The 22,195-nt window shown below is 32.8% G+C and overlaps 1 protein-coding gene across 1 annotated transcript; it reads right to left on the bottom strand.

Moving 5' to 3' along the window:
* Positions 1–3,785: 3,785 nt before the first annotated feature.
* Positions 3,786–22,172, bottom strand: LOC114347302 (transcription initiation factor IIA subunit 2). Its single transcript, XM_028298024.2, has 3 exons — positions 21,957–22,172; positions 16,989–17,223; positions 3,786–4,094 (listed from the first exon to the last, which is right to left on the bottom strand). Exons 1-3 carry the CDS (start codon positions 22,026–22,028, stop codon positions 4,063–4,065), a joined length of 339 nt encoding a protein of 112 aa, XP_028153825.1. The 5' UTR covers positions 22,029–22,172; the 3' UTR covers positions 3,786–4,062.
* Positions 22,173–22,195: the final 23 nt, after the last annotated feature.

Raw genomic sequence — 22,195 nt, 5'->3', positions numbered from 1 at the left:
CAAAGAAAGATAAGTAAACCACTAATCGAGTGCTCCGTGTTGCAAAGTCCCTTTGATGATATATCTCAGAAACTTTGTAGTTGGAAGAACCTGATCCTGAATGGTTAGTAGGAAACCCTCCTTTTCTGGAAACATCTGTTCCAATGTTAACCAACAGTTCAACACACCCTGTAGAGCGAATAAATATTATATCAATGTCTTTCTTGCTTCTTCTTCTTCTACGGCACTACAGCTCAAATTGAGCCTTGGCCTCCTTTATTTTTTGCCTCCACCCTTGCTTTTCTTTGGCTGCTCTTCTCCATACACGCACTCCTAAAAGGGCTTGTGCGTCCCTGTTTACTGTGTCTTCCCAGCGCTTTCCAACCGGTCTCTTTCCCTGCATTCTAGCATTCAGTGCTCTCTTTGGTAGCCTATCCTCTCCCATTCTTATCACATGTCCGGCCCATTGCAATCTTTGTATTCTAATGAAGTCTGACAGGGGTGTCTCCTTATAAAGTTGATAAAGCTCGTTGTTGTATTGGCTTCTGAAAATTCCGTTTTCCCTCACAGGTCCTAGTATTCTCCTCAGTACTTTCCTTTCGAATGTGTCGAGTTTGTTTTTGGATGTTTCTTTCAGGACCCATATGCTTCACTGCCATAGCATATGCCATTGGTCGAATTAAGGTTTTATAGATTCTCATCTTTGTATTTCGGTGGACATTTTTAGACCGAAATATATGGGAGAGGGCAAAATAAGCTCTGTTTGCCTGCGTTATTCTCTTTCGTATTTCTCCATCTTCTGATCCGTCGGTATATAGTTCTACTCCCAGGCATGTAAACTTTCCAACCGTTTCAATGTCATCTGCATGTATAATGTTTTGTGGGACTATATTTCTTCTCGTCTGTCTTATTTTTGTTTTTTTGTGTGTTAATTTCCAGACCTAGCCTTTTTGTTTGCGTTTTTAACTCTGCCTCTGCGTATGTTTCCTGTGCTCCTATTGATGTTCTACTCATAAGTATTTCTTGCTACTTTGGGGATTATTACTTATAGCACATTATTTTTCAATGGCTCTCTATCTTGTAAATAGTTACTTAATAGTAGTAATAATGATAGTAGCATATTTAACCAATATCCTAACGCTGCAGTTTTTTTATTCTTAACCCTGGAAGCTCACACTTGGGTGTGAGATACCCATCGCGATACTTAACTGCATGTAGCTTGCGCAGCTGCATTTCAATGATAATGCTGCTTTATGTAAATTCAATCTCTAGTCTGCCAAGGACGGGTGTGTAGTTGCGGTCTCATTTGAGCAATATTTCCAATCACGAAAATTTATTGAATACAGGCTAGGGTATGTAGCACCCATGTGTGAGGTTTGCGATCAAGTGTGCGTTCAAGTTAATGACCTGACAACACAACATCCCACTTTAGTAAAGCAAACTGGGTATTGTTTCTACAAAGGCAAAGATGGAAAAGCAAAGAGTGCATGCTCGGCTTGCTATAAAGCATATTGCATGGAGCATAGAGCCACACTGCCTTATGAATGTACTCACTAAAATGAGTGAAACTGAAATACCTGGCTAAGAATGAATATGAGTTCTATAATCAAAAGGTGTTATATTTTAGTTAGAAAGACCATTTTGTTGTTAAAATAAATTAAAATATTTTGAACTATCTTTCCGGTTTTTTAGAAAATGTTTAATTATTTTTAGGTATGTATTTTTAATATTTTTTTCTTTTGTGTTACTACAATTAAGAGAGAGAAAATAAAATGATTGATTTAATTATTCTTATGTATTCAATAGTGATTAGAGAGTCTCTGGAAATCCTAAAATATTTACTTTTTTTTTTATTTTTTCACAAAAATTCATTGGGTATCTGAATATGTGTGCGGTTTATTAAAAAAAAATAGGTGTGATCTTCCAGGGTTAATGCTTTGTTCTTAAACCAGGAGGTGTAAACTAAAAAGACAGATTCACACCCAAGAAAGTCACTAGAAAAATCACCAAATACATCTTTTTTGGTTGATCATTCGGCCTTCGACGGTAATCCATGAATATTAAATTATACTATAGTCTGTTTTTAAACCAAGAGGAGTGATTCAAATTTTCCGCGTCGTAAAGCTTGTTTGTAATTGGTCCAACCTCAGGCAAGTTTACTCCGCTGTTATCAAATTTTGACACTAATGACATTTACAAAATTTTGACACTGCTGTCATTTTATAGGTTAATTAAGTTATATCAGCGACTTTTTGTATTTTCTACGTTATTCCTTTAATTTTTAGGTTTTTAATTTGTTTTTATATAAAAAACGGTTGTTTTTTAGAACTCTTTAGCGATGTATTAGAAAAAAAAAATAGTATATAATATTTATGGATTACCGCAAAAGGTCGATATGATCAACCAAAAAAGAAGATTTATTTAGTAATATTTCTAGTGACTTTCTTGGGTGTGAATCTGTCTTTTTAGTTTACTCCTCTTGGTTTAAAAATAAAGCTTAATACGTCGCTAAAGAGTTCTAAAAACAACTGTTTTTTTGTATAAAAACAGACTAAAAATCTAAAAACTAAAGGATTAACGCAGAAAACACAAAAAATCGCCGGTATAACTTAATTAGGTAACCTATGAACTGCCAATAGTGTCAAAATTTTAATAAATTTCAAGTGTCAAAATTTCACAATAGTGGAGTGGAATAACATTCTTGAGGTTGGACCATTTACAAAAACGCATTACGGCGCGGTAAATTTGAATTACTCCTGATTTCAAAACAGGGCTTAGTATGTCATGCTTGGCAATGAACTTAAACTATACTCTTTCTCAGAGGCATCTTTCAGTGCGTCACAGTTTTTAGATTTCTTTCTAACGCATTAAGTTGGAGGGAAGTGACAGAAAAAAAGGTACGTCCGTGATTACAGTCATTTATAACATTTATTCTAGTTGTTGATAGATGGCGCTATAATCGAACAAAAAAAAATGATTTACGAATTATATATAATACCATAATAAAATACCATTTTATAAATGCAATAAACACAAGTATTTATACCAAATTTATACCAATGCAAATAATTTGTTTTTATACCAAATTACAAAGAAAAGGGTTATACTGCAATACCCTTTTCATATTTAGCTGAATACGATTCTGCCAACTGTCAGATTTAACTAAAATGTCATGTTAGAATAAATGTTATAAATGTCTATTAGCCATTGAACTGTCAATACGGATGGAATGGCCCTGTCCCATTCAAATAGTGAAGTGAGATTGCCACCAACATACAAGAGAGAGGTCCTAGAGAGAGACAGAGAAGGTGCTGGAAAATTTGACAGGCCGTGTAATTTCAGTTGCCTATATCAACTTAAATCGGGGAAATGGACCTATTTTTTTAACTTGGTATCAGGGCTGATAGGCAGTATTTAAAAATTAAGTTAATAAAATTAAAAAAATATGAGGTCTATTTCCCCGATTTAAGTTGATATAGGCAACTGAAATTACACGGCCTGTCAAATTTTCCAGCACCTTCTCTGTCTCTCTCTAGTATCGTGGCCGCATTAATTTTCTTCGTGCCTATTCCATCCGTATTGACAGTTCATTGGTATTAGCACAGACTTACCTATTTTTCTGATATGTACTTGTGACGCATTGGAAAATGCGTCTAAGAAGGACCATACTTATCAACCAAGAATATTGGCCACAAATTCTTTAGCCTTACTGAATAGTTTGGATTATCCTTTCAAATGTTATGAATAATTCCAAAAAAAAAGGATTGAAAAAGACTACACAGTCATTTGAAAAAACAACACAAAAATATTTTTGGTCAAATGATAACTTTATTCATATGCATACTTAAATAAATCATTGTGACAATACAAAAAATTTCTAAAAATGCAAATAAACAACAGGACCCATTTATTATCTACATACATATTTGCAATTTCATTCATCACCTACAATTATAAATTGTCATATTCTTTAAGTGTTGATTGGGAGTATATGTTGTTTACTTGCATTACGAAGAACATAGGCTTATTAAATAATAAAACAGTCTATTTACAATGTCATACAGTTCACTTTGTTTTTTACATCTACTTTTTGGATCCCCCTTCTTCATTGACATCTGCAAAAAAATAGATGGTGTTAAACTTGTTCAGAATATTGCAATACGAATCTAAGATAATTGACAACTGATCCAAACAGTCAGTTTTTTTTAAAGAGCAAGCAGGAGAAGTAGGCTGAAGTCTATTGCATCTCAAAAAAAAACCAGGAGCTAAAAATGCGTACAATAAGCCTCATGAGTCATTTCCTAAAATTATTCCTAAAGATAAGAGAATTTACAAGCTGCTTAAAAGTTAAATTTCCTCCAACCATCATTACCATCAATGCTGTTGGTACGAGAGAGGCTTTGTTCTTACTACAATACTCTGGGCTAATTAGCAAAATACAAGGGAAAGTTATTTACCAGCAATTTTATTGCTGGAATCGAATCTTATGATTGTATATATTAATAATATAGGTATGCAACTTTGCTACTTTTTTTTATAACTAAAATGGCGCCTGAAAATCGTGTTTTTTTTTTCAATTTTTGCTCTGTAACTCCAAAGATTTTAACTTTACACCAAAAACGCCCAAATAAAAATTCACCGCAATTAAATTCTTCATAGAGACGTGTTTTTCCCGATTTACTTCGACGAAAATTTTCCCCGGAAAATGCGGGTTTTTCCAACAAAATCTTTAATTGGAAACTAAAATTTTAGATAAGTAATTGTTTATCAAGGTGTGTGTGGCCGCCTGTTACAAGCAAGTTGGTTTGAAAGTGCTCTCTCAGAAAAATTGTGAATTTGGGTATGTACACTTTTTATTTAAACTGAAGAACTGTCTACCATATACCAATAGATGCAAAGAAGAGTTTGAGAAGAAAGATTTCAAAAATATCATTCTATTCTTCTAATAAAAGGAAAAGTTCAAAATTAGTAAATTATTCCTTAAAATTAAAGTAAAAGTTTTTAGTATAACCAATTTTAATACATTAACTTTTTGCATTGTAAGTAACGTTTTTGTTTAAAACAGTAATTACGGTCTGCTATAATAAAGGTGACCATACACTAAAATCCACCGTAGTAAAAATATGGAACATAAAATTGATGCGATCCTTGAAAAACTATTAAAGTTAGACCTACTGGAAAAACAAAACATGAGAATGGAAGACAAAATCGACACAATCACTAAAGAATTGGCAGAACTAACAGAAGAAAATACAGAGTTAAAAGAAAAGAATCAAGAACTTCAAACAATATTGCAAATTCAAGAAAGAAGGGTAGAAGTATTAGAAAGAGAAGTAAGAAAAAAGAATCTGATCATCCAAGGAATAGAAGAGATCGAAAATGAAGACGAAACGCAAATCAAGCATAAGATTTCAGAAATATCAAGAAAATTGCAAGTAGAACTAAATACAGATCAGGACATTATAGAGATACGAAGACTTGGTATCAAAACTGTTAATAAGAAAAGACCGATCCTCATAGAATTCAAAAATTGGAGCAAAAAAAACGAGGTCCTTAAAGAAACAAAGAAATTAAAAGGTACAGACATATTCATAAATGAAGACTATCCAAAACACATACAAATTCAAAGAAATGAACTTCGCAAATATCAAAAAGAAGCAAGAGAGAAAGGTCAAAATGCAGGCATTCGTTATAACAAATTGCTCCTAAATGGCGAATTATTCACTTTGAGTCAATTGCAAACCCTATCGCAAGAGAATGAAGCTATAGTTATAGAAGATCAGAAGAAGAATGGAGCTAGAAAATATGGTGATAGATCCCTCTCCGAGGAAGAGTTATCAATGGGCTCTACTACAGAAAGATCAACGAAAATAACGAAAACAGCGTACTCAAAAAACAAGTAACTAAAGCAAGTTGGACGGAGTCAAAGAAAAAAGAAAATAGGACGAAAACAGCAATGGAAGAAGACACTACCGAAAACCGAAGAGAGAAAGAAATACTCACTGTCGGTGCGGACGCCTGCAGCGTACTTAATAGTAGTAACAGTAATGTTAAGGTGGTTAATCATTATTATGGCGACGGCGTCCGCATTGAGGGTGAAAATATTAATAGTTATAGATACAATAAGAAAAATGATGATTTTTTTAATGAGAACATTTGATAATTTTGATTTTGTTTTTAATAGTGATGTAGACTTTAATTTTAAGAATAGGGGTAAAGATAACAGAATTGTAAAGGTAGGTCAGAAAAACGAGCAAACTGCAATAATAAACCAAGATATAACTCCTCATACTTGTAATGTTAGGGAAAGTCAGGGCAATAATAGAGCAAAGAGTATTGGACAGGAGCGTCATCATCGGGTGACCGCTGGGGGCACATCGGGGGATTTTCCCAGCTCTAGTCAAATTAAGGCAAAAAATCAAAATTCAACAAGTAAGGCTGAAATAAAAAGTGGCCACGATGGCGACATAGAGATTGAATGTACGGAAGAGACTAGAAAACAGGATAAAACAAACAAAAAGGTGAATAAGTACAACAGGAAAAAGAAAAATAAGAAAAAGGGAAAAGTTTTAATTGGAACTTGGAATATAAGAACATTGGGACAAATAGGAGAACTACAAAACCTTATTGAACAAATAAAAACCTACAAAATAGATATTTTAGCGTTGCAGGAAATGAGATGGAAGACCGAAGATATCTGGGAATATGGAAAATATCTAATATGTCATGGTAATTCAAGAGGTGGACAAGGTGGGATGGGCTTCATAATAAGTGAAAGATACAAACATGCGGTAAAAAGCTTTACTAATATAAATGAAAGGATAGCTATTCTGAAAATGAAAGGCAAGTTCTTTGATATTAATTTCATTAATGTGCACGCACCTACAGAGGACAAAGAAGCAGAAGAAAAAGAAAATTTTTATGCCAGATTAGACCAAGAAGTGTCAAATATAAACAATTATAGCGTTAAAATACTTTTAGGAGATTTAAACGCAAAAATAGGAAGAGAGGAATTATATCAGGGAACAATAGGTGCACATAGCCTGCACGAAATAAGTAATGACAACGGGCAAAGAATCATAGATTTTGCAACAGACAAAAAAATGGTGATAAGCAGTACAAAATTTCCACATAAAAATATCCACAAAGAAACATGGGTTTCTCCCGACATGAAAACAAGAAACCAGATCGACCACGTCTTAATAGACGCAAGACATGCTTCAGACATTTCAGATGTGAGAAGTCATAGAGGGGCAAACAGCAGCTCCGATCACCACCTTGTGCTAATTAAATATAAACAAAAAATTACCGCCAAAGAAACAGAGAAAGGTGAAAAAAAGATCAAATACGCTTCAGATATATTGGCCTCTAATGAAGAAAAGAGAGCAAGATATGAAACGAAAATAGAGAACATAATTGAACAATATGATCAAGTAAATGAAAATCAGGTCAGAAATATCGAAGATAAATGGAATGTCTTAAAAGAAGCAGTGATAGCAGCTGCAAAAGAAGTAGTGGGGGAAAGCAAAGAACCTAGCCAAAAAATATGGTATGACAAAGACTGCCAGAGACTAATGGAACAAAAAAACCAAGCTAGGCTTAAAATGCTGAACAACAGTACGGAAGAAACCAAAGAGGAATATACTACAAGAAGACGACAATTAAAAAAACATCTAAGATTTAAAAAGAGGAAACACAATAAAGATAAGATTGAAAGGCTAGAAGAACATGAACAAAAACGTGAAATAAAACTATTTTATAAGGAAATAAATCTTGAAAAAAAAGGTTTCCAACCAAGAACAAAATTATGCAAAGACAAAAATGGGGTCTTAATAGCAGACGAAAAAGGAGTGCTAAAACGGTGGAGAGAACATTTTAATGAACTGTTGAATAAACAAAATCAACGTTACGAAATAGAAGAGCCAAGATTAGTAGGAGAGACTGAAATAGACCAATATGCACCAACAGAAGCAGAAATAAAAGAGGTAATAAAAAAAATGAAAAATAACAAAGCCCCAGGATGCGACACAATAACTGTAGAAATGTTAAAATATGGAGGACATAGAATACAGAGTGAAATATCAAACTTAATACTAGAAATATGGACCACAGAAATAATGCCGGAACAATGGAAAATTGCAGTGATATGCCCTATACATAAGAAGGGAGATAAGCTAGATTGCAATAATCACCGGGGAATATCACTACTAAATGTTGGATACAAAATATTTAGTAAAATATTGGAAGGAAGACTAAATAATATAATGGAACAAACAACAGGGGATTATCAAGGAGGATTCAGGAAAGGCAGGTCAACTATAGACCAAATATTTACAGTAAGGCAAACGCTGGAAAAATTCTACGAGCGGAATACCGAACTACATCATCTATTTGTAGATTTCAAACAAGCGTATGACTCAATAATTAGAAAGGAATTATATAGCGCAATGCAAAAGTTAAATGTACCAAAAAAACTAATCAGATTAGTAAAACTATGCCTAACCAACACCAAAGCAAAAGTAAGGATCCAAAATCAACTGTCCGATGAGTTTAACATTAATGAAGGTCTAACACAAGGGGATGCACTGTCAACAACACTTTTTAACCTTGCGTTGGAACAAGTAATCAGGAAAACTCCTATAGATAGGGATGGTACAATATTTACAAAGCTCAATCAGGTCGTTGCCTACGCAGATGATATAGACATAATCAGCTGGACATTAAAAGACCTAGAAAAAATTTATACATATTTTAAAGAAGCGGCACAGACTATGGGTCTAGAAGTTAATGTCTCAAAGACAAAGTACATGATAACAACTCGGGAAAAAGTACAAACGAAAAGCAACATATCTCTGAGCGGGCAAATATTTGAAAGAGTGGACCGTTTCAAATATTTAGGATCAACAATAACAGAAGGAAATAAAAACAGTGATGAGGTAACAGCAAGAATTTCTCTTGGAAACAAATGCTTCTACAGCCTACAAAATATCATAAAGTCAAAATCACTATCTATTAATTCAAAAGTAAAAATATACACAACAATAATGAGACCTGTAGTAATGTATGCATCAGAAACATGGACCTTGACTAGTGAACAAGAGGAACAACTTCTTAGATGGGAAAGAAAAATCTTAAGGAAAATATATGGACCTTTACAGGAGAATGGAGAATGGCGTATAAGAATGAACCACGAAATAAATAGAGTGTTTAACAGACCGACTATCACAAAAGAAATACGAAGTAAACGACTAAGTTGGCTAGGACACGTAGAAAGGATGGATGATAAGAGAAATACAAAAAAAGTACTTAGAAAAGAATTAAATGGGAAGAGACCGAGAGGTAGGCCTAGAAAGAGATGGATTGATGGTATTAACCAGGATTTGAACGACCTAGGAATACGAGAATGGGAAAAACAAGCAAAGGAAAGAAAAGCATGGGCAGCTATAGTCAAACAAGCAAAACACACATAACGCCGAAAAGACCTCCTCAAAAAAAAAAAAAAAAAGAAAGTAATATTTTAGATAAATATCGTTTAGAACTTTTGAGGAGTTGTGCGTGTGGCTGGCCTCCACACCATGTAAAACTTTAGAGCCTAGAAACCCCAACGGGCGACCATGGCCCTCCATGGGCTGTCAGCGGTCACCGATGATGATGAATTGTTTATCAATAATTAAATAACTTAACAGCTCTTTTAAGCGTATAGATTATAATTCCAGAAGCCGATGGAAATTGAATGAACAGTTTAGCAACAACTGAATTGTTAATTAAAAATTTACGGTCGCTATAATAACCACAATAATTATGATACATAAGAATAACTATGATTTTTGTATAAAAAGACACTGTACCTATCTAATGTACTTTACAGAATTGAAATTGGACTATTTAAGCGGCCTCAGGAATATTGTAAAATTATAAACAATTTTTTGGCTTATAAACAAATATAATATCTCGGAAAATATTAAATTAAATTAAATCATGAAAACGGCATTGGAAAAAAGCGGCAGGACGCTTCTTTTAAATTCCCGAGGTAAAACCGGTCAAAGTTGACCGGCATTTACGGCAGAGATATAAATAATAGCATTATAATTTTTAAACCATCACATTTTTCTTGCGATCCTCTTTCTCCACACCAATTTTCATATCTTTAAAATCCCCATAACATATATTATTATAATAAAAACTATCGATATTACGAGTGAAAATTGACAAAAATATCAAAATTCCAATCAAAAATTAGGCTGGAGAAAATGTAATCTCAAATTTCAAAATCGGTGTACGTTAAAAAATGCATTTTCTCGGCTTCCCATGGAGCAATTTTCTTCATTCTTTTTTTGTTCCCAAGTAACTCGAGCAGATCCATCTAAGTAACGCATTATTGAATGTCAAACTTGCTTTTGTTTTGTTATAATAAATTAATGTATTTATTATAACAAAACATTGTAAATGTATTTTTAACGTTAAAAGGTATACTTTTATCTAAAAAAAGTCTACAACGGGAACAAATATGTAGTTTTCTTTTCTTTTAAATAAATTACCCTATTATAACAAAACAAAAGGAAGTTTGACATTTAATAATGCGTTAGTTAGATTGCTCTACTCGAGTTACTTGGGAACAAAAAAAAAGAATGAAAAAAATTGTTCCATGGGAAGCCCAGAAAATGCATTTTTAATGTATACCGATTTTGAACTTTAAGATTACACTTTCTCCAACCTAATTTTTGATTGGAATTTTGCTATTTTTGGCAATTTTCACTCGTAATATCGCTAGTTTTTATTATAATAATAAATAATTGATGGATTCGACCGTTACTTGATATCACAATAAAACACTGAAAAACGTTTGTTTTCTATACTTCCACAAAATTTATTATAACTATGTTATTACTACAGCTGTTTCGGCAAAGTGCTTGAGAAAGGCACTCAGGAGCGTCATTTGAAATTTTGATAGGGGGGCAAGCATTATATATACAATACATTTATATGCAAACATAATACAAAATTGATCTATTTTTTGTAAATTTCAGTAATTTTCAGAGTCGGGGGGGGGGGCAAATGCCCCCCTGCCCCCTATCAAATGACGCCCCTGAAGGCACTTTGCCGAAACAGCTGTAGTAATAACATAGTTGTAATAAATTTTGTGGAAGTATAGAAAACAAACGTTTTTCAGTGTTTTATTGTGAGATAATAATAAATGTTATGAGTATTTTAAAGATATGAAAATTGGTGTGGAGTAAGAGGACCGAAATAAAAAGGTGATGGTTCGAAAATTATGATCCTATTGTTCATATCTTTGCCGTAAATGCCAGTCAACTTTGACCGGTTGTATCTCAGGAACCACTCATCACAATTTAACCTTTTTTTCTTTTAAAAGCAGCGTCCTGCCGGTTTTTTACCAATACCGTTTTCATGATTTAATTTAATATTTCCCGAGATATTCTATTTGTTTATAAGCCAAAAAATTGTTTATAATTTTAAAATATTCCTGAAGCCGCTTAGATAGTCAAATTTTAATTCTGTAAAGTACATTACATAGGTACAGTGTCTTTTTATACAAAAATCATAATTATTCTTATGTATCATAATTATTGTGGTTATTATAGCGACCGTAAATTTTTAATTAACAATTCAATTGTTGCTAAACTATTCACTCCATTTCCATCGGCTTCTGGAATTATAATCTATACGAAAAGAGATTTTATATTACCAAGTTACTTAATTATTGATAAACAATTCCTCATCTAAAATTTTAGTTGAAAATTAAAGATTTTGTTGGAAAACCCCGCATTTTCCGGGGAAAATTTTCGTTGAAGTAAATCTGGAAAAACACGTCTTTATACAGAATTTAATTACGGTGAATTTTTATTTGGGTGTTTTTGGTGTAAAGTAAAAATCTTTGGAGTTATAGAGCAAAGATTGAAAAAAAACACAATTTTCGGACGCCATTTCGTTTATAAAAAAAGTAGCACACTATCTGCGGACTTTTCATAACTATATTATTAATATACAGTGAGAGTCTGTAATTTGGAATAAATTCAATATCTCAAATACTAATTGTTTTTTTGAAAAATCCTCCGACCCGTCGATTAGTATTTCAAATTGTCCTTTTTGACATACAATAATAATGTATACAGGGTGTCCCAATTTAGAAATATGACGTCATCATTGATTTTCTTAAATGGCAACACTGTAATTTTGATAGCTATTTTGATAGAGTGTGTAAAGTTATACACATCTGCAGAATTTCAAATTTTTATTCCCTACCATTTACAAAATAATAAAAAATAACAAAGTTATGAAAAACAAGTAATCAAATAATAATTTAATTTAATTATTTCAATTAAGTAAATACTCATAATGTTGCCCTCAATTATTGTCAAATTGTCAATGGGCAACGATATGAGCATTTGCTTATTCGAAATAATTAAATTCAATTATTATTTGATTACTTGTTTTTCATAACTTTGTTATTTTGTATTATCTTGTAAATGGTAGGAAATAAAAATTTGAAATTTTGCAGTTGTGTATAACTTTACACACCCTATCAAAATAGGTATCAAAATGACAGTGTTGCCGTTTATGAGAATCAACGATGACGTCATATCTCTAAATTGGGACATCCTGTATACATTATTATTATATGTCAAAAATGACAATTTGAAATACTAATCGACGGGTCTAAGCATTTTTCAAAAAAAAACAATTAGTATTATAATTATTGAATTTATTCCAAATTACAGGCATAAATTAGTTATTTTCTATTATCTTGTAAATGGTAGAGAATAAAAATTTGATATTTTGCAGTTGTGTATAACTTTACACACCCTATAAAAATAGTTATCAAAATGACAGTGTTGCTATTTAAGAAAATCAACGATGACGTCATATCTCTAAATTGGGACACCCTGTATATGTTATTATTGTATGTCAAAAAGGACAATTTGAAATACTAATCGACGGGTCGGAGGATTTTTCAAAAAAACAATTAGTATTTGAGATATTGAATTTATTCCAAATTACAGACTCTCTCTGTATACAATCATAAGATTCGATTCCAGCAATAAAATTGCTGGTAAATATCTTTTCCCAAAAATGGCCTATTCTCCGATAATCTGCCCAGACTACAAACAAGTCTTATTCCAGGGATGCAGAGACATTAATTGCGATTTAAATGCATGTCTGGTTGATTACGAGAAAGCATTTGATCGAGTACAGCACAGCTAGATGACGCAAATACTAAACGAAGCAGAAATTAACAACTAAGATCCGAAAATAATTAGAAACCCTTAATGGAATCAGACCGCAAATCTAAAGAGTTAAAGGTGAACACAGTGAATATGTGGAAATCATACTTAGAGCGAGCCAAGGGCGCAAGACTGTATTTTGTCTCCTCTAATATTCAATATCTAGTCTGAAAGAATATCAAAGGTTTGCACAAAACGGAAAAAGGTTGGGTACCGACTAAACAAAATTAAGTATTCAGATGATGACACCATAGTATTTTCAGACAACATAGAAGACCTACAAATCCTTACGAATAAAAAGACATTACAGTCAACTGTATAGGGCTTTTCATTCATAGTCATTTGTTTCGAGCTTCTGTCATAAAATATGTCGTATAATCCGTGTATATTAATATTATATACAAATTATACAACATATGACAGAAGCTCGAAACAAATGACAATCGATCAAAAGCCCTATTGTTTGTGAAAGACAATAGACATTTTGCTACTATTCTTTATAACAGCTTTTTCATATGCCCTGGGGGAAGGGAGTTTAGGATGCGCCACACTGCCAAGGAGGGTTTGGGGCGATACCCAAACAGGTAGGGGCAATTGAAACATGGTCTTTTAGCTAATTTGGACTATATATCCTTTTCAATTTACCTTTGAATATGTAATTTACGTAAGATTAAGACTGCGAAACAGACAGAACAATAAAAAACTCCGCCAGAATGACACGGATCAACAGCCCGTCAGAACAAAATGGAAGAATACAAAACAGCGAGAAACAAAGATAACTCAACAAATAAATAGAAGAAAAATGACTGGTTTCGCTGGAGGATATTGAAAAATACGGAGAAAACCATAAAATAAAACAATTTTAAAAAGTCCGAGCAACAAAATATACGCCCAGCAGTAAAACAAGAGGACTAAAAATCCAAAAAGGAAAAACCGTATTTGAAGACAAACAGATTAGCAGAAAATAGGAAGCATATTACGAAAAAATGCTATTCACTATGAAGGAAACACAGTGCGATGAAGAAGTAAGGCGGTACAAGATAACGACGAAGTAGAAATTTTCACAGAAGAAGAAGTACAGAATCATATATTAAAAATCAAGGACACGGAAAAACAGCAGGAGAAGATGAAATACCAGTGGAAATAATAAAATACGGAGGAAGAGAATTACATAAAGAAATAAACCAGCTAATTCTACAAATATGGACAAAACAGGCTAACAGACGATTAGAACACAGGTATTATAGTACCTATATATAAAAAAGAAGATCGGGAGAAACTTTATTAAAAATCACATAATATAACATTCTAATTAGCAAACATAACAAACATGAGGCTTAAATTATGCGCTGAAAGAATATAAGGAGAATACAGAACGGGTTCAGACCAGGGTGGTCGAAAATTAATTTCATACATACAGTGGAGCAAGTAATTCAAAAATCGAGAGAATAGAAATACACCTAATATTCATAGATTTTAAAAGCGCTTTTGATAAAATCAATCGGACGAAAATGATGGAGGAGCTAGAGAACGTTGGAATCCTAGAAAAATTAAGACATATGCTAACAGTGATCCTAAAGAACACCAGAGCAAGCATCAGCTTCAACGGAACAACTTCTAAGGAGATCAATCTCCCAGACACTACTTAAAAATAGGAATATTGAATCGATTTTGCGGCAGAATTACGAGCTATTTATGAGCTCTTGAAATTATATAGTTTCGATTTTTGAGCTCATCCCCTTCATCCCCCAAACAACCCTTTAAATTGATTTAACTTAAGAGAAAAATGCTGAGAAAACTTAAAATTTATCGTATTGGGACCGTGCAAGTTCGGCAAAGCGACCCCTATTTCTACGCTCTGTACTATTATTCGCACTTTTAATTATATTGGCCAATTATATTAGTCCTGGTTACTGGATAATTGTCAAGGCCATAGTCCAAAAAAATAATAAAAGAAGAAAAAATAAGATTCAGGTTATGTTATGAAAACATCAACAATTAGGCATTCCAAATCACGTGATATAATATGGCTGCTGGATGGCGAAACTGTCATCCATAGGCGTATCCAATGTTTAAACCACTTCATATTTAATTTGCTATCACAATTTCACAAATTTCGCTACACAATTAACAAAAAAACAAAACCAAACAGGATATTCTTTACAAATTTGTCAATATTCAATGTAAACATTAGATACGCCATGACCACCCCCCTTAACTGTGTCTATGGCCATGTCAGTTTAGCCATCCACCGACCACAACTGACAGTTCATTGGAATCCCTAATTGTATGTAGTAAATAAAATTAGTTATTAAAATGCAGTACTGCAAGCAAAATACGATTAATTAAATTTACCTTTATATAATAATTGCATATCATATCAATATTGTGGAGCAATATATAATTTTTCTGCTTCATTGACAGAAGGTATGAAATATACGTCAATTTGACAATTTCAACTGACAATATGAATTATTTAAGATAGTTGCAATATTTCTCCGCGACTCGCGCAGGGTCGTTTCTCGTTTCCCTTTCCAAGTACTTGCACACCGCGAATTGCGGATATAATTCTCATAGCTTATATACTCTACGTGCATTTCGATTATTGAGCTACAACCCTTTCGCAAGAAAACCACCCTATCTTCCCGGCTTAAGAGAAAGTTGCACTAAAAATGCATTAAATTAATTATTTGGCGACGACATCATTTAATAATTTATAAGGTCCCAAATTACGTGCTATTAGATCAGTAAATTGCAATTTATTTTGTATAGTGCAGTCACTGAAGGTAAAAATCAACGAATACCTTCAATTTCGGTGAACCTTCATCGATTTTCATTAAAATTGGCCAGTGGTTAGAGGATACCTCAAGAAACAAAGGTGACATGGTACCACCTTGCGCTTTTACCCTGAGGGTGGATACCGCCCCTTCTCGGGGGTGAAAATTATTTTATAAAAAATAACTGCACAAATCAATAAAAGAACAAATTATAAGCAAGTCAATACTTTTTAAGTTATTAAAGATCCAAGATTTTAATTATTCGTGAAAAAAATGCATGTTTTAAGAGATTTTTCGTAAATCACTGAAAAACTGTAAGTTTTTACAAAAAAGTTAATAGTAGTTTAAGTCGTATAGCTTATATTCTAAGAATAAACTCTTAAATCACGCGCCTTTCCATTATTGAGCTACAACCCCTTCGCAAGAAAACCATCCCATATTCCCGGCTTAAGAGAGAGTTGTACTTAAAATAATTTAAATTAGTTATTTGACGACTACATATCGTTTAATAATTTATGAGCTCGAAAAATATACGCATCTCAATTATTGAGATGCTAGATGAAAGAAAAATATTGAGAAAGCGAGGTCCAGGAAGAAAAACATCCTCGTTAAAGTACCTCACAACCTGGTTTAACCCAATATTGTGCAGCTTTTCTGTGCTGCTGTAGAAAAGATAAAAATTGCCACCATTTTTCAAGAATCGGCACATCAAGAAGAAAAATGAATTGCAATTAACCACCTAAGACTAGAACAATCCACACATTGTGCAACACATTAAAAACGACATGTTATATGACAATACCCCTTTATATTCTTTACTAAACCTATGACTATGTCTATAAAATTTAACACATTCGCTGCTGACCTTTTTCTAGAGTTCTTATCCAGGAGCGGCAAAATATACTGTATTAAAAATCAACAGGTCACTGTCCCCGATAGGAGTCATGCACAGCGAATGTGTTAAATAAGATCTTCAATTTCAACTTACTTTTTCCATCACAGGCCACAATCTTCACCTTTTCAATTTTGGTTATTTCTTGCACTTCCCTGAATTCTACATCGTTCAACATGAACGTCCAAACATTATCACAAAACCTGTAGGTATTCAATTTACCAGCTTTAAACGTTAATCTAGCTTTCACCCTGGTAGCCAGAGTCTGATTTATAGATTTATCGAACTGCAAAAGTACTTTGCAAGCAAGTTGTGGCGTAATTTGACCATACTAAAAAAGAATAAAAATCTCTTAAGGTGATACAGTAGCGATCAACAGGTAGCCAAAACGCGTTCCAAGATTGCGGCTGTAATTTTGAATATTTTTTCGAGATATTTGGCACACGTATTCGTAATATAATAAAGAATGGCGGTACAGAGCCCAATTTGAAAAATATATTAATGTGTGGAAATTACTCTGTAATTAAATACAATATTTAAAAAACGAGCCTGTACCGCCATTAAGAAGATCAAAAAAATACACTTTCTTCAAATAAACTTTTTTATCCGATGCCTAGATTTTGTGTCATTTTGGAACTACTAATCAATTAAAAAATTTTAGTAGTTCCAAAATGACAGAAAAACTAGGTATCGGATAAAAAAGTTTATTTGAAGAAAGTGTATTTTTTTATTCTTCTTAATGGCGGTACAGGCTCGTTTTTTTAATATTGTATTTAATTACAGAGTAATTTCCACATATTAATATATTTTTCAAATTGGGCTCTGTACCGCCATTCTTTATTATATTATGAATATGTGTGCTAAATATCTCGAAAAAATATTCAAAATTACAGCTGCAATCTTGGAACGCGTTTTCGCTACCTGTTGATCGCTACTGTTTCCTCTTAAGTGTAATTAAAATTTGTATAATTTAGACCAGTCATCAGCGGTAAAAAACTGTAAAACTCTTCTTCAAAATCTACCCTATACCGAACCGGGCTTTTGTCCTGGGGGTGAAAACAACCCCATCTAGGGTAGGGGTCACCAGTTAGTTTGCCTGAGGGTCCGTTTCGAAAACCTAGGACACTTTCGGGGTCCGGATTTATGCTGCTTGTGTCTGGCTGTTCTGATTCGGTTCCTTTGCGGATCCTTGTTAAAAAATATCCCCTATAAACAAATCAGAAGGGTGCCGGGAGAAATTTTTGGGCAGAAATTGTTTAACATTTTTTTTAACAAATTCAGAACTTAAATTTTAGCATTTTTGGGTCATCTTAAACATAAAAGATCTGTCATTTTATTAAAACTTAAGAGTTTTCAAGCATCACAAATGCATATTTTCGCATTTTTCAGGTTTTAAGTCGCTTATAACTCGAAAACTATTAACTTTTCAGAAATATAACAAGAGACCTTTTTTGTTCATAATTACCCAAGAAACCTAAAAATACATTTTTCGAGGAAAAAAGTAATTTTGAATTTGCTTAAAAAATTGTTTCGCCCGGCACCCTTCTGATTTGTTTAAAGGGCATTTTTGAAAAGGAATCTGCAAATAAATCGAGTCAGAAACATTTTTCATACGAAAGTAGCCTCACACGTGGACTAATATGGAAAGGAAAACTAATAACATCTGATTGTTTTTTGGTTACTGTATACTTTTCTGTAAGTTTTCCTGGTACAATAAATAAAATATGAATTCATTCTGTATTGATTTGATGTTATTATCAGTATATTTTGAATGCTAATGAAGTTTTTAGGCATCTTCAGTTTGTAGAAAGGAAACTGAGGAATTTAAGATAAATAATCATAGTACCAAAATCCTAATTAACATGTTACCTTTTCTATATTGGTTTCAATGCAAGGTGTTTGTTGCAAACTTATTAAATCTGAAAATTATTTTAATTAAATGCACATCTGAAAAGTACTCCTACTCTCATATAGTAGAGAGGAAATGAATATAAAAAAATGCACATGACAATTTTATATTACAGCTTACTTAATTTCAAAAATAATGATTAGTAAGTATAACAATAGGGGGAAAAATTCTTTACAAAATTAAATTATCAGAGAGAAAAATGACATTTTTGTTATATACAACCTGTCTGAAGTTTGGAGTGAGTTTAGTGCAACTGATTCTCATTAGGGAGTTGAGATATTCATCTGTTAAGTGAGATCTCTACCGATTTTTATTAAAGCAGTTTCGCACAGATAAGTTAAGCCAAACATTGTACACAATATCATGGCCAAACACTAGGTATATTCTGAATTTATTGACGGTCTGCACAAAACTATCCCACGGTCCGGATCCGCTAATTGGTGACCCCTGATCTAGGGGATGAAAATTTTTCAATCAAAATAACTATGGAAATCGATAGAGTGACCAATTCTGAGTAAATTTTGTTCCATACAATTTTTTTGCAAAATTGATACTTTCCAAGTAAATAGCGATTGAAACAATGCATTTTTAATTGAAAAAAACCCACGTTTTATAACTGTTGTTCATGAATAACCTAAAAAAATTTAATTTTATAGAAAAAATTATTAAGAACTAAATTGTGGCTAATAAAAAAACGAAGAGATTCACGTTTATGTAAACCCAATAACGAGTTATTGCTCCTTAAAGGATGGTTATTTTCAAAGAACCTTGAAATGGAGAACCTTCAATCTCAAGTAACTCGAATGTGGTGCAATTTTTTGGGAAAACTTAACAGACATCTTTGAAATTTCATTAAAAAACATTTCAAAAGAACAAAAGTTTTTCTCCGACAAAAGTTTTTTGCATAAGATCTGACTGACTTATGACAAAAATAAAGTCGCTCTCTGCTTTTTTCTTTTTGAAATGTAACAATTAAACCCTCGCCAATACAATCCTAGTAGAAATGAATAGCTTCCCACTTGAAATTAACTTTATTTACAAGGAAGGTAACAGGACCAGTGCTACGCTTCAACAGCCTATTATTACCCCTGGTTTTACCCAAGGTACTCATTTTATTTAGGCCGAGTTGACCTGGGGCCTATAGACATTTTTTTAAAATGTCTAGTTGTTCTTGCTGGCGTCGGCGCTATGATTTGAACCCCTGCCTACCAGCACGCGAGCCAAGCAAACTATGTACCGCCTGAGCTACGCCGGCCCACACTTCCATAGTTATTTTGATTAAAAAAATTTTCTTCCCCTAAATGAGGTTGTCTTCACCTCCAGGACAAAAGTCCGGTTCAGTGTAGGGTAGATTTTCACAAAGGTTATAATTACTACCTAAATCCAAATTTTCAAGGAAATCGACCTTGATTCTCAAAATTCCACGAGAAAATGACTGTTGATTGGAATACAATGGATACAATAAAAAATAATGAAACAAAACAAAAACAATCTATTGCAAAATTTAAATAAATTGCCAATTGTATAATCAACCTTAGCAACCAATAAATTTAAGCTGCTGCATATTATGACACCCAAATATAGATAAAAAATACCACTTGTACATGAATGTACTTGTACTGCAATTTCTTAGTTATTCATTAAGAAACTCTTCTACTGAATAATATGGTTCAGATTTCAGATAGATAGATTTTAGTCATTTTATGGAACTTATGCAAAAATGTTGCAGATTTAAGTTATAAAGGGAGATGGTTGTATAATTCTTTTGCAGAATATAGTATAGATTTCTTTACTAACTCAGAGGATGGGATTCTTTAAATAGACATCAAAGTTAGAATTTCTGGTGGAGTACTTATGATTAGGTCTTGCTGGAAAGACGTGTAGGTATTTACAAATTAAGCAATCAATTTCTAAAATATATAAAGAAAGAAGTGTTAAAATCCAGTGATGTTTGAAGTAGCTTTTGCAATGTGTTGTTCTTCTGAGGCGAAACAGATACCTTATTGCTTTTTTTGTAATTTAAAAATAACATCAGATTGGGCAGCTGTACCAGAACCCCAAAGAGGAAGACCATATCGAAGACTAGACTCGAACAAAAAAAAATATATTATTTTGAAATACTAACTTGATTTCCTTCCAAAGAGATCTTATTGCATAGCAAGCTGAGGCTAGTTTCTTACTTAACAAATCGATATGAAGGGACCATTTAACACCTTAAGCGCTTTGTGTATAAAATATATACACAGTAGTCAGGTCCAGGGCACCTTGTGTATAGATATTATTCATGGGGCATAGTTGTATTATAGACTGTAATTATTTACGGTATCACAGACCCAATCACAAAATATAGTTCAGGGCTTAACGTGCTAAGGTTGCTGTCTAAAAAAAAATACCAAGAAATTTTACAGAATCAATGGTACTGATCTGGCTGTTATTAAAAGGCAACAGTTGAGGAGCTCCTTTATAGGATAATGCTACTGTTTTATCTAAAGAGCGTAAATTAGAGTCAGACTAGGTTTTTATTGTAAGTAGATCAGAAGTTATACCTAGTAGCATGAAGAGTTGTAATATTCAAGTTGCTCCAAGTGATACTGGTATTATCAGCAAAAAGAAAAATTTTTCCATCAATTTTTAAACTACACTAAAATCATAATAAAGATACACTAGAAATAAACAAACCAAGACACTGGGAATGTTACAAGGAGCACTCCTAAATCATGATTTACAATGTATATACATCGTAAATCTCAAATCATGATTTACAAAGTTTATACATTGTAAATCATGATTCAGGAGTGCTCCTTATAACATTCAATGTGTGTTGGTTTGTTTATTTCTATCTTGTGTATCTTTACTGTGATTTTTGTATAGTGATGGCATTGATGAAGATAAGGAAAAGTACAGGACCCAATACTGAACCTTGTGGTACCCCACATACAATGTTTTTGAGACTAGAGGCTGTATCCTGTTCCTGTATCATTTGCTCTAACCCTAACCAGTTGTTTCCTATTATCCAAGTAAGATTGGAACCAATTCAAAGAAATACCTCGAATTTTATAATAGAAAATAAGCACGGATAAATTTATTAATAATTGAAGTAAGTTTATCAAATCTTTAAATATGCAGGCATGTTGAAATTTAACCCTCCACCTTACCTGTATTAATTCGTCCAAACTTTCCTGCAAAGTGTGGCCTAACGTAGTGTTTCTATATAATTGATACGACATTCTAAATCAAATTTATACAAATAAAAATACGAATTGGTTTAGCGTACAGCTCATTCGACAGGAAACATTAAAAAATTAATATTTTTAGCAATGTTTACCCCACAAAACGCAGTCACAGTTTTTTTCACCACTCGTTTGATTGATTTGACAGATGACATTGACAAGGA

The sequence above is a fragment of the Diabrotica virgifera genome, chromosome 4 (genome assembly GCF_917563875.1).
Source record: "Diabrotica virgifera virgifera chromosome 4, PGI_DIABVI_V3a".
In the NCBI taxonomy this organism is placed as follows: domain Eukaryota; kingdom Metazoa; phylum Arthropoda; class Insecta; order Coleoptera; family Chrysomelidae; genus Diabrotica; species Diabrotica virgifera.
This window is presented reverse-complemented; position numbering and strand designations above follow the sequence as displayed.